Source organism: Antechinus flavipes, chromosome 2 (assembly GCF_016432865.1).
Source record: "Antechinus flavipes isolate AdamAnt ecotype Samford, QLD, Australia chromosome 2, AdamAnt_v2, whole genome shotgun sequence".
Classification (NCBI taxonomy): domain Eukaryota; kingdom Metazoa; phylum Chordata; class Mammalia; order Dasyuromorphia; family Dasyuridae; genus Antechinus; species Antechinus flavipes.
The window spans coordinates 618829473-618843947 of record NC_067399.1 but is presented as its reverse complement, the minus strand read 5'-3'; the positions used below and the strand labels follow the sequence as shown (position 1 = coordinate 618843947).

Below are 14475 nucleotides of genomic sequence, written 5' to 3'. Positions count from 1 at the left end.
ATAATTGCTAAGGACAAAAATAAAAGGAATGGAGTCAAATTTAAGCTTGGAGGGAGAATTGATCAAGGAAGAGGTGGGATTATTGCTTGGAGACATTGTTGTCATGTGGATATATGACGTGTCAGGGGTGTCCGACTCAGAAATGTGACAGGTTGTCCCCAGTACCACTTTGGCTCCTTAGCACTACTTGGGGGTCCGGGTAAAGGAGGTGCTACAATAAAAGATATATATTAAATTTAACTGAAACAAGGGAGTATCATTTGATTATATAACTAAACTGAAAGTGACAATAACTTCTATCTACTTCATCATCCCCATTTTACAGACAGGGAGACTGATACTTAGTTTAATTATTTGGCTTAGTCCACACAGAGTTAGAATTTGAACTGAAATGATTTGACTCCAAACCCAAAAATCTTTCTGCCATGCTATTAATAAGAGATGACATTTCTATAGTGCCTACTAGGTTCCTGAAAGTATTCTAAACACTTTATAAACATCATCTCATTTGACTTTCACAACAACCTTGGGAAGTAGGTACTATTATTGAATGAAGAATTGAATGAAGAAACTGAGCAGAGATTAATTGACTTACCCAGGATCATATAGCTAGTGAGTGTATGGGGCTACACTTGAACACAGGTCTTGCAGACTTCAGATACAACACTCTTTCTACTGTACTACCTGATTGTCTCGAATACTATAATAAGAATAAGCTGGATGATGATACAGGTAAGTAGGCTTATAATGGATGGAACAATAAGACCCAATGAATACTAACTAAAAATTAATATTGAATTGAACTTCTAGCAGAATGTTATAGGGCTTATATGAGTACACAAAAATATTATCTTTAAGTATTCTTAAAGTAAAGAGGGATAACTGCTATGGTAAATGATAGTGTCAAGATTCAGAATTACTTCAATAATTTGGAATCAGGTTTTGAAACCATTATGCCCTGCCATTACTATAACTTCAAAAATACCTGTGATTTCATTAGGATGGGTACTCCTTCCACCAATGCAAATACAATCCTTTTGTTCTTCAGTTGGCTATTTCATTGGTTTCTGTGGTCAAAAGATAGAAATCTATCATCTGATAACTTATCTCCTTGTTTGCTCTTTGTATTTAGGTTACTTCTCAGGTAACAATATTGAATGCAGAAAATCAGTTTGACTGGCATGGATCCAGTACTTCTGGATGTAAATAAGGCAAGAATATTATAACCAGAGACTGGGCATTAGTGTCCTCCTCCCCACTACTATTCCAGCTTCTTGAGGAATAACATCATTAGGGTCAAATTCTCTAATTCCTTGCTCTTCATTCTTATTTCCCTGTCCTATGGCCTCACTTTATTGGTCCTAAAGATAATAAGGAATTGTCCCATTGATATTATACTGGCTGTTTGCCTCAAACAATATATAAATTTGAGCCTTGAAGGTCCTGGAGCTGTCAACTGGAGTGCGAATATCTTCCCCACTTTGGGCCCCACTGAGGGCATTGAGGCAGCACAGCTGCTCCTCCTCTTGTGAATAGCATTAACATTTTTAAAAAATTTAAGAATATCTTATTTTTTGCAGATTCTTGTAAAGATAGTTTTCAAAATCATTTTTGTAAGATTTTGAGTTCCAAAATTTTTCTTCTTCCTCTCCAAGACCGTAAGCAATCTGATATTAATTATATATATGTACAATCATTTAAAACATATTTTCATATTAGTCATATTGTGAAAGAAAAATCAGGACAAAAAGAAAAAAAATTAGAAAAAAGAACAAGCAAAAAAACAACTGTCTAGGGCCATTTTACCTAGTGAGAAAGAATTTTACCTCCTTAGTCCCGAAAAGCATTGCAGGATCATAGAGTCAGAAGTGAGAGATACTTAAAATATTGAATAGTTCTGCACCCAGTCCAACCCCCATCCAATTTATAGATGAGGAATCTGATTCTCAGAAAGAATGGACTTGCCTAAGATCTCTATGGTAATATTACAGAACCAGGAAACAAGCTTAGGTTCTCCTTTTTTCTAGCACCTTGATTCTCAGAAAACAAGTTTTGTAACATAATACAATAGTGAGCATTTATATTGATGATGCTGATTCGCTGAAAATAATTGTCTTGTTCCTTGCACTTTTAAGAATATGGGGGAATAGATGACCTACTTTTAGCATGATTTCTGTAAAAATGGTGCAAAGTTAAAATAAAAAGTTATCTGCTCAAAAAGGTAGGCCCTAAGCTACATTTATGCAGAAATGATTCTTTCTTGAAGTGTTCTGGATAACTGTGGTGTTATCCAGAGAAGAGATAAGACACATAAGAAAATGAGAAGAGAAAAGAAACCTGCATGTGGCCGATGTATAAAGTTCTTTCTAGCTCTGAGGTCCTATGAACATGGCTATTATGAAAATATGTTTTGCATGACTACACATGTTCATTGCAATGATTTTGTTGCTGCTTTTTCCCCCTTAGTGAATGGAGACTTGGCAAAAAGAAAAAAAAATCCTTGTTAATTTAAAAATTAAAATAAAAAAATTCTGTTATTTGTTGAAAGAACTATAGGAAGAAAAGATCAGTGTGGTCTGGAGTAGTAGGAAGATTTTTTGGAAAGATATAACTTAAGTTAGATCCCAAAGGATGAATGTCACCTGGTCCATTGTAAATATTTAATAAATATCTTTTCATATTCATTCCTCAAATTCATTGCCAAGGAAGTTTTTGAGAGATGAGCTTTCCAGACTTTCCAAAGTATTCTCAAATAATATAATATGTTTGGAAAATGTTGTTTCACTTGGTGAAGTTAAATGCTAAATGGAGAAATTTGGAGAAATTTCCCCAGCCTAGTGACATTTTATCCTCTTTTCTTATAGATGCTGTACATCCAAGCTTTACCAGGCTCTTTCCTTTCAATGGATCCTTCATCCTTCATTGATGTTTATGGATATATAGGTACTCCTCAAGTCTGGAAACAGAAAACATCTTTAATATGGCGAGTTGGCCCTACCTACTTGCTTGAGGAAGCAATTTCCAAGGAAACTCTGGAAGTTATTAACAAACTTGGCCCAAGATACTGTGGCAACTTCCAAGCTGTGAAAGTCCAGGGTATGCTATATTTTGATCTATGGGGCATTTGCTGCCTCTTATTATTTTTCTAATTGACATACAGTTATTTATATTGTATTTATGAAGACTGAACTTAGTGTGGGTGAGTCATTAAGGAAGACCTTTGTAACTGGAACATTACATATTTACAACACAACGCAAAAAGGAACAGAAAAGGAAATGGTAACATCCCATGGATTTCAAATATATAGCATCACATAATGGAGTGGTATAATACATCGGCAGAGAGAGAATGGACAAGCAAGAGAGCGATAAATAAGTTACATTCCTTTTAATGAAGAAGCTTTTTAACTAAAGTATGCTGTTATCTTCAATTATTAAACAGGCAGACAAAACATTCACATTCTCATTATTGATTGTTGGCTGTTCAAGTAGGGAGAACATCTCTTTCTATGCGCTAGAAAGTCATGGGGGTCAAATCCCTGCTGGAAAGATGAAGAAATAAATCTACCCACTAAAGCCCACTACCTAGTAAAGGGTAGCTCTTTCCTTCATCTCAAACAATGTAAAAAGATTTTTCTATAAAGATCGTCTGTTGATTTATCTGACCTCTTGGCATATAGATCTTGTATCACCAGATCTATCTGAATTTCTCTTGTGATACTCAAGAGAATTAGCATTTAGAGAAAAACAGATTAAAATCCAGATTAGTGTACCATGGTCTGGTAATAATTTTGAAAACAAAACAGCACAAAACAAAACAAAACAACTTTTGTTCTCATGCCATACTTCTATGGTAACATTTAAGCAAATTTCATTCTCAAAATTTCATTAAAAATTTCTTTTTCCAGTATGAGTAGATAGACAATAGCTTTTAAGAGGAGCATTTGTGCTGTCTATAAAGCTCATTGACCTGAGTTTATAATATCGAGGTTGCTCAGTATGCTCATTATTTTATACTTTGTTTTATGTGAGAGTAGCTCCAGATAATAGAGATTTTTAAAGACAAGGTCATTCTTAAATGATTTTTCCACAACTTATCTCCAAGAACAGAATGCCAGAGCTTACCAGTTTGAATGAGTTGACTTGTCATTGTTTATGAATTCAATGTATGCAAAATAGATAATTTACCTCCTCTCTGAATTAATTTCCTCTCTATAAAATGAAACTAATATAGTAAGTAGGGGGATAATAGAAATCACACCACAATTGAAATTTGAAAATCTGCATTCAAATCACAGTTTTGATACTACCTATGTGGCCTTAGACAACAATTTGTCTCTCAATTTCTTCATCTGTAAAAAGAAGAGGTTGGACTACATAACCTCTTGGATCCCTTACATCCCTAAATCTGGGTGACAATAATTAACCTTATAAAATGAGGGGAAAAATCATCAATCAAATCATCATCAAATCATGTAGCACCAAAGAAGAACTAGAGATCATTATTGACCACAAAATAAAAAATTTTGATTATATCAAATTGAAAAGTTTTTGTACAAACAAAACAAATGCAGACAAGATTAGAAGGGAAACAATAAACTGGGAAAACATTTTTACAGTCAAAGGTTCTGATAAAGACCTCATTTCCAAAATATATAGAGAATTGACTCTAATTTATAAGAAATCAAACCATTCTCCAATTGATAAATGGTCAAAGGATATGAACAGACAATTCTCAGATGAAGAAATTGAAACTATTTATAGACATATGAAAATATGCTCCAAATCATTATTAATTAGAGAAGTGCACATTAAATCAACTCTGAGATACCACTACACACCTGTCAGATTGGCTAGAGTGACAGAGAAAGATAATGTGGAATGTTGGAGGGGATGTGGGAAAACAGGGACACTGATACATTGTTAGTGGAATTGTGAACACATCCAGCCATTCTGGAGAGCAATTTGGAACTATGCTCAAAAAGTTATCAAACTGTGCATACCCTTTGATTCAGCAGTGTTTCTACTGAGCTTATATCCCAAAGAGATACTAAAGAAGGGAAAGGGACCTGTATGTGCCAAAATGTTTGTGGCAGCCCTGTTTGTAGTGGCTAGAAGCTAGAAAATGAATGGATGCCCATCAATGGGAGAGTGGTTGAGTAAATTGTGGTATATGAATGTTATGGAATATTATTGTTCTGTAAGGAATGATCAGCAGAAGAATACAGAGAGGACTGGCGAGACTTACATGAACTGATGCTAAGTGAAATGAGCAGAACCAGGAGCTCATTATATACCTCAACAACAATACTGTTTGAGGATGTATTCTGATGGAAGTGGATCTCTTTGATAAAGAAAGCTAATTCAGTTTCAATTGATCAAAGATGGGCAGAAGCAGCTACACCCAAAGAAAGAACACTGGGAAATGAATATAAACTGCTTGCATTTTTGTTTTTCTTCCCGGATTATTTATACCTTCTGAATTCAATTCTCCCTGTGCAACAAGAAAACTGTTCGGTTCTGCACATGTATATTGTATCCAGGATATACTGTAACCTATTCAACATGTAAAGGATTGCTTGCCATCTAGGGGAGAGGGTGGAGGGAGGGAGGGGAAAAATCGGAACAGAAGTGAATGCAAGGGATAATGTTGTAAAAAAAAATTACCCTGGCATGAGTTCTATCAATAAAAAGTTATTTTAAAAAAACATGTAGCAAGAGAGCATTGGAATAATTTTGAATACTTCATTTTAGGTGAGGATATTGGCTGTGAAGCCATGACTCTTGTTTTGGAGGAACGAGTTTCCTTTGGGCTTAATGTAGCTAGTTCATCCCTCACAAACGTGGCAGAAATCAAGAATGTTTATAATGAGGTTGATAGCCGCCTGATCGCCAAAGAGGTAACTTTTCTGTCTTCAATGTCTTTTTGTTTAATTTTAGATCCATAATTATGATTTTATTTTCTTGACTTTTTATTTTTATATTATTGAAATTAATCTAGCTTACATGCATGTACCCAGACACACAAATACCAAGAATTGAATGAGGAAAAACTGATCAAGAGCCAAGTATTTATTAAGTGCTGACTATATGCCAGCTACAGTGCAAAGGGCTAGAGTTCAAAAACAATAATGAAATTGTACCTATAAAATAATTACATCCTTTCTGGAGAAATAAGAAATTCACATATAGGCAGATACAAAATATGCTAAAGTTAAAACATTTTTGGGGTTGGAGAGGGAATGTGGGGAGAAGAGCCACTAGAAGGTAAGGATCCAAGAAAGACCTTCTATGGGAGAAGGTATTTCAGCTGAGTGTTGAAGGAATCCAGGCATTCTAAAAATGTACAAATTACAAGGAATTATGCCTCCAGACATAAATAATGGCCTTATAAAGGCATGCAAATAAATGGGAGATGGAATGTAATGGATGAGGGAGAGCATACAGGTCCCTTTGGTAGGACCACAGAGTGAGTGAAGGATTATAACATACTATGTCTGGAAAGTTAAGGTGGAACTAGAATGTAAACTGGTTTAAATTTCAAATAGTGGAGTCTGATCCTAGGAGCCACTTTAACTTCTGCAGTCGAAGAATGAGCAGATCTATGATTTAGGGCTATGACTTTGGCAGCTGCATCAAGCTTGAATTGGAGAGGTGAACAACTAGAGAAGGAAGACCAATTAAGAGGCTATTTCAGTAATTCTGAGAAGTGATAGAGATTTAGTCTATATTGGTAGGTAAAAGGGGACAGATATTCAAGTTGTGAATGTCAAGAAGATTTGACAGCTGATTAGATATGTGGAAGTTAAAGCCAGGTTTTGAACTCAGTGTTAGAGAAAAAAAATTGAGAATTACTCAGAGGATGCAAACCTGCGTAGTTGGAAGAATGATGATATGCTTGACAAATACAAAAAAGTCAGGGAAAACATAGGTTTGGAGGAAAAGGTAATGAGTTCTGTTTTCGACATTTTGCGTTTGAGATGATTTTGGGACACCTTGTCCAAAATACCTAATAGATTGTTCCTGATGTAGGACTACAGGCCAGCAAAGAGACTAGGACAATTAAGAAAGCAATGATGAGTTTGGAGAGAATAGTTTCAGTTGAGTGTTGAAGTCAGAAATTAGGTTGCAAGGGATTAAGAAGTAAGAAAAAAATGGAGAAAAATAGAGATAGTTGTAGTGCTGGGACAGATGATTTTTTTCTAAGCAATTGGACTCCTATTACAATTGTGGTAGATATTGGAAAATTTTTTTCTAATTAACTCAGGGCTGATTGAAAATTAGTTTGAAAAAGATTTTCAAATGATTTCAATTTATTACTATTTTTCTTTCATTTTCATTTTCAGAGATGATGTTCAAAGTTTATAAAATCTTGTACCAATCTATATTTATTCATAGCCTTCATGATTGGAAAATAACTATTTAACAGTTCTATTCCCTGTCATTTTGCCTCTTTTCCCTGATCTTTAAAAATCACCTTCATTTTGCTTTATTTATTTTTGAAAAGCAATTGGTCACACAAGTAGGAAGTGTTAAGTGTCTGAGGCCACATTTGAACTCAGTTCCTTCTAACTCCAGGGCCAGAACGCCAGTGCCATCTAGCTGCCCCAATCATGTTCATTTTAGCTTCACCTTAACTTTCACAGTTATAAAAATGAAAAATCAAAGGAATAACAATCTAAATGATATTGTCATCGTTCTAAAATAATGGCTTGCAAAAGGATTATTGTAAAACTAGTTCATTTCTGTTCTAATCTCACTGAATTTGAGTTAGAATTAGGTAAGAACTCTACTATTAGGTCAGCTCTGGGTGGTTCATGCTAGACTCAGATCAGTTTAAGTCCCAAATACTTCAGAGAAAATAAATGAATTCTGGAATTATTAAAAAAGATTTTTAAACTATATTTAGCCATAAGTGAGTCAACATAAAAGTAGAGTCAGTAAATAAATAGTCTGTGTCTTTTCTCTGTGATGAACTCCATTATGATGAATAAAAAGCATAATTAATCCATTTTAAAATTTTCTACCCTATATTTATGATGGGATGGTCCAATCTTTGGCAAATAGTGGAATGGGACAGGTAGATGGCACAATGGATAGAATACCAAGTCTGTAGTCAGGAAGAGTTTTTCTCTCTTCATTGATTTTTTTTTCCTATCTACCTGAAAATACAGATCACCTGTCATTTAAAATCAACAAGAATTTATTAAGCATTCTACTAGGCACCAGTAATTGTGCTGAATACTGGATATATAAATACAAAAATGAGATGATTCCCTACTATCAAGGAACTTACATTGTAATGAGAGGGATTCAATATGTTAACAGACAAATCAATTATTATAGACCTAAATACTCCATAATTAAATGCTAGCAAAATCAAGTTCAAGGAAGGAGATAAAATGAGTCTGACAAATTTACATCTCCAATGGAAAATAGCAATAATAAGTTCCTTCCTCTATAACTTTATTGACTCCACATTGGGGCAGAAGTAATAAATGTGACTTAGAGGAATGAGTATCCACTTGACATCAGAAGATTGTAGTATAAGTCCAATCTCTAGTATCTATGTGATATCATTCTAGGATCTTTCTAAATCTCTCTTTATCTATGAGAAGGGGACAATAAATCATATATTACCCAAATTACAGAGTTTGAATTCAAATGGTATAATGCATGTGAAAGTACATTATAAACAAAGTATAGTATAAAGGTTTGCTTTGGGTGGTTTAAACATCAGTGGCAAATGCATTTATGTTTATCCATTTACACTACCCTACCTAATCCCTCTTTTAATGGAATTCTGTGGCACAGCTCACACTTAATAAATATTATGTTATTTGAGCCTCACAACAACTCTGTGAAGTGAGTGCAACATTATTACATTTTACACATGGGGAAACAAATTGGGGATGGAGTGGTGCAGATTAAGTGATTCTCTGAGGGTAACTTAGCAATGTTTTGGGTAAGATTCAAACTCAGATTCTTCATACCCTAAATCCAGCCCTCTCTCTACTATATCATAACGCTTTCCATGGTGTTCTCCTCAAGTACCATTTCCAACAGCAGATTCTTTCTGTTCTTCTCACTCTGCATTCCTCCCAGAAAATTGTTGTTTTTCAGTGATTTCAGTTGGATCTTATTCTTTATGACCTTATTTAGGGGTTTCTTGGAAAGGATACTGGAATGGTTTACCATTTCCTTCTTCAGTCATTTTACAAATGAGGAAATTACTTTCCTAGGGTCATACAGCTAGTATGTCTTAAATTCAGGTCTTTCTGACTGCAGTTCCAGCACTCAGTCCAATGCATTATTAGCTGAACTCTTGAAAATTATTTATTTTGCATATATTGAAGAAATATAAAGCACATAAATGTTATTTCCCCTCTCAATAAAATTTGTTATTGCTTGGGAAATAATATTGTAGTATATACATATATGCATACTATTATACATACATGTATATTTATATACACTATATATATGTATATATATATATACACACATATATATATACACTATGGCACAGTATTTGGCATATAGCACACAGATGCACAGGGTAAGGCAAATAACACATTATACACTATGTATAGTACTTGGCAAATAGATAGCTAGGTGAATGGTGGATAGATGGAGTAAGATCTGGATCTGGAGCTAAGAAGATATGATTCCAAATCTAGCCCTAGAGGAGTACCAGCTATGTGACACTTGGTAAATAATATTAAATGCCCATCTAAGTTTCCTCATCTATGCAAAAAAGAAAATAACATTACTTATCTCCCAGGGTCATTGTGAAGAAAAAACAAGATATTTGTAAAGTGTTTTATAAAAAAAATTTACAAATTACTACACAAATGCTAGCTATTGTCATCATTGTTAATTGTTTGGTTTATTATAATTGTCTTACTTGGGGATTGAACATGTGCATCTGTCCTGCTTGGTAACATGTTAGCTATATACCAGTTATACCCAGTATGTGAAAGAAACATAAATGTTTTCAGATTTAGAACATGGTAACGTCCCTTCTTTCTTCTCACATGAAGCTATTATATAACTTGTAATGAAATACTTTTATAACATTGGGTGGAACAGAACAAGCAGATTAGATAATATATTAGAATACCCTTGATGCCTTACCCACTCCAATCCAAAAGTTGACAGACCTTGAAATAGCAGTCATAGCTCATATTCCAAAGTCCAATTCAGCTTCACAAAAAGATCCTAAAAGTTTGAATGAGTAAAAGATTTAAGACATTGAAAGCACTTAATTATCATTCTAGTAATTAATCCAGATGTTCAAATATCCTTGGACTTGAGTTTAGACTTCAGTATTCATTGCAAGGCTCAAGTTAATCTTTCATTGTCTGAATTTTCCAGTGAAGTTAAAAACTTAAAAAAAAAATTCTCCTGAAGTTTCCCTCTTTCTCTTTCAAAATCGCCAAATGATTATTTAGGATTATTTGTGATTTCCTTAGATGAACATTTCCTCCCGGGACAATTCTATGCCAGTTTTCTTGGTAAGAAATTCTGCTGGACACCTTTCAGGTCCCCTTCGTACCATTGGAGCAGTTGCTGTGGGTCAGTTAGGTATGTATATCAGGTGAATTGAAAACAAGTTCTGGGAATGAAGACTTTTGAGGGTTCTGAATAAAAAGATGTATCAGGTGAATGAGGTTTCTAATGAAAACTAATCAGAATTTCTCATTATTTTATGATCTTTCCATCTGAAAAAATATTCAGTGGACTCTAGGCTAAATAGTTTAAACTTTGAAAACATTTTTACACATGAATCCACTCCCCTCCCCCTATAAAATAGTGTTCTATTAACAGGGAAGCATAAAATTTCACTAAGATGATAAAAATATATCTAGATAGATAGTTTAGAACTATAATGAAATCCAAACTCTGAGGTAAAATTAAGTAACTGTCTCACTAGTCTTCAGTTCTTATCAATATTCATAAATCAAACCCTGCATTTCTCTTTAGATCCAAATAAAAAACTCCTTTTTCATTAACTCTTACCATGAATCTCATTTGCCTCCTTTCATTTTTGAAACAAATTTTTAATGATTCTTTTTAAAAATGGTGTCACTTTATGAGACACTATATCAGAGTGGATTAAAAAAAAGCTAGTATTGCAGGTAGGAAGATCTGGATTTAAGTACTGCATTTGATCTAGATTGTCTATGTGATGCTGGGCAACTCACTTAATGTATAGCCTATCAGAAAGTGCTTCAAAATTATAAGTTGGAAAGGGGTGCTGCTTTGTGTTAGAAGAGGGAATTTTTTCATCTGGTTATTTCCTATCCAGTCCCTGTTCTTTCATTTCTTAGTGCTCTTAAGCTCTTACAGAACTGTCACTTGTAATGAAGTAACTCAGTTAAGCAACACAAAACAACTTATTGGCCATGGATGTCACTATATGCCTCATTTTACTCTTGTTGAGAAGAGGAAAAAGTATCTCATTGCCAGTGCTCTGGTCAGTTCATATTACTGGCCTCCACTTCATGGATATTCTGAAATGGATAGAAGTTGCAATGAAACATTTGGGCTTGATTTGAAGAAAAACTTCCAAAACTTGGAAAAACCCAAAGTGGATTGGACTGCCTTGATAGATGTTGGTCTTTCTTTACTGAAAGTTTTCAAGCAGAGACTGGTCAATTACTGGATATTTTGTAGAGGGGAATCCTCATTCATTTATAGGTTATGCTAAATAGATGCTAAACTATATCCCCACTCTTGAGATTCTGTGAATATTGTCTTTGCAAAAAAAGCTTTTGGAATTTTCATTGGCTCGCTTAGCCAATAATTTTTCAGGTGAATGAGGTTTCTAATGAAAACTAATCAGAATTTCTCATTATTTTATGATCTTTCCATCTGAAAAAATATTCAGTGGACTCTAGGCTAAATAGTTTAAACTTTGAAAACATTTTTACACATGAATCCACTCCCCTCCCCCTATAAAATAGTGTTCTATTAACAGGGAAGCATAAAATTTCACTAAGATGATAAAAATATATCTAGATAGATAGTTTAGAACTATAATGAAATCCAAACTCTGAGGTAAAATTAAGTAACTGTCTCACTAGTCTTCAGTTCTTATCAATATTCATAAATCAAACCCTGCATTTCTCTTTAGATCCAAATAAAAAACTCCTTTTTCATTAACTCTTACCATGAATCTCATTTGCCTCCTTTCATTTTTGAAACAAATTTTTAATGATTCTTTTTAAAAATGGTGTCACTTTATGAGACACTATATCAGAGTGGATTAAAAAAAAGCTAGCATTACAGGTAGGAAGATCTGGGTTTAAGTACTGCATTTGATCTAGATTGTCTATGTGATGCTGGGCAACTCAATGTATAGCCTATCAGAAAGTGCTCCAAAGTTATAAGTTGGAAAGGGGTGCTGCTTTGTGTTAGAAGAGGGAATTTTTTCATCTGGTTATTTCCTATCCAGTCCCTGTTCTTTCATTTCTTAGTGCTCTTAAGCTCTTACAGAACTGTCACTTGTAATGAAGTAACTCAGTTAAGCAACACAAAACAACTTATTGGCCATGGATGTCACTATATGCCTCATTTTACTCTTGTTGAGAAGAAGAAAAAGTATCTCATTGCCAGTGCTCTGGTCAGTTCATATTACTGGCCTCCACTTCTTCATGGATATTCTGAAATGGATAGAAGTTGCAATGAAACATTTGGGCTTGATTTGAAGAAAAACTTCCAAAACTTGGAAAAACCCAAAGTGGATTGGACTGCCTTGATAGATGTTGGTCTTTCTTTACTGAAAGTTTTCAAGCAGAGACTGGTCAATTACTGGGTATTTTGTAGAGGGGAATCCTCATTCATTTATAGGTTATGCTAAATAGATGCTAAACTATATCCCGACTCTTGAGATTCTGTGAATATTGTCTTTGCAAAAAAAGCTTTTGGAATTTTCATTGGCTCGCTTAGCCAATAATTTTTCACGATGCTGAAGTAGAGAGTGATTACATATAGCCTTGGATTTTCCTTAGGAGTAAGAGTGTTCCATTCCAGCCCTGCTGCCAACAGCCTGAACTTCATTGGTGGACCTGCCATTCTTCTTGGAATGATTTCACTGGCTACAGATGATCACACCATGTATGCTGCCATTAAAGTTCTCCACTCTGTCCTGAGCAGCAGTGCCATGTGTGACAACCTCATGAAACACATCCATGGATACAAGGTAATAAAACGTCAAAGTTTCCCCTTGTAAACCAAAGTGATACAGCAATAAAGTGTCTTCTTGATTGTGTGAATGAGAGCAAAAGCATTTTGCTGGTTCCTCAAGTCTAGGTGATGGATGAATGAATGAGCGAGTGAGCAAATGATTAAAAATATTAAGCAGTTTCTCTTTACAGAGCACTGTGGTAAGTACTGAAGATACAAATAGAAAAACAAGACAGTCCCACCTCTTAAAGGGCTCACATTTTAATAGAGGGGAGCAACACATAGAGAACACTTTATTTGCAAGTCAGAAGGATGGGTCTTTTGGTCCTTAAGGTGAAATAATAACGATGGTAATATATCTTCCTTGTTGAAATTTGACTGTGCCAAAGATTTTGAAGGAATGAATAAGGCCACAGACTGTGTATCTACAAAAAGACATAAAGAAAAAAAGAGAAAATATAAGGAAAGATATATTTATCAAGGGGTAAGTTAGATCTTATTGTAAGAATAAATAGTTCTTCACTTTTTCAGATATTGACATTGCTCCTCAAGAAGAAAATAAAACTACTGAACAACAGAATTTTTCAGCTGATCCTTTCTGTTGCTGGCACTGTTGAGTTGGGCTTTGGATCTTCAACAATTACAAACCTTGGCATATTCCAGGATGTTCTATGTAATTTTGAGGTAAATTAGGGGAAAATAGTTTCCTATCGAAAGTGTTGCTATAGCAAAAAGAAACAGTGAGAAGAGAGCAAGAAAATGCTCAAGAAAGACAGTGTTGGTGTTATTATGAAAATTTGATAAATTCTTAGAAAATAAATGCTATTATTTAATAAATACCTACAAAACATTATAGATTCATGATTTTATCAACATAAACAATGGAGTTTTCATGCCTATTGATGACTGGTAAACTTGTAATAAATAATACGGGGTATCTGATAAATCTTAGTAAAGTTTTAAGGTTTAATAGGATCAATAGAAATCTTGAAATTCTTTTCTTCATCCAATAATCCTTAACTATACTCAATTCCTACCATGGGAAATGAATCCTGAAGACTATGTTAGTAAGATAATTTTGGGGCAATTACAGTAATAAAAATCACATGGATTTATAGCATTAGAAACATTTTCACTCCTTCCTCTTTCCCCCTTTCCAGTAACAAGGCAGAGTAATTTCACCACATCTTAATTGAGAGAAATGATTATACCATATCTAAGACTACTTCTTTTTCTTTCCTTTTAAATTTTGGTTTTTGCCATTATGAGATTTTTTTCAGTGAA

The 14475-nt window shown here is 34.2% G+C and overlaps 1 protein-coding gene across 1 annotated transcript in view; it reads left to right on the top strand.

Moving 5' to 3' along the window:
• Window positions 1-14475, top strand: part of WDFY4 (WDFY family member 4) — a 370289-nt gene that overhangs the window by 108723 nt on the left and 247091 nt on the right. Inside the window, exons 20-24 of the mRNA XM_051981900.1 lie at window positions 2865-3096; window positions 5755-5900; window positions 10476-10587; window positions 13017-13207; window positions 13723-13875. Of these exons, the coding sequence (XP_051837860.1) occupies window positions 2865-3096; window positions 5755-5900; window positions 10476-10587; window positions 13017-13207; window positions 13723-13875 (834 nt within the window). The remainder of the gene's footprint in view (window positions 1-2864; window positions 3097-5754; window positions 5901-10475; window positions 10588-13016; window positions 13208-13722; window positions 13876-14475) is intronic.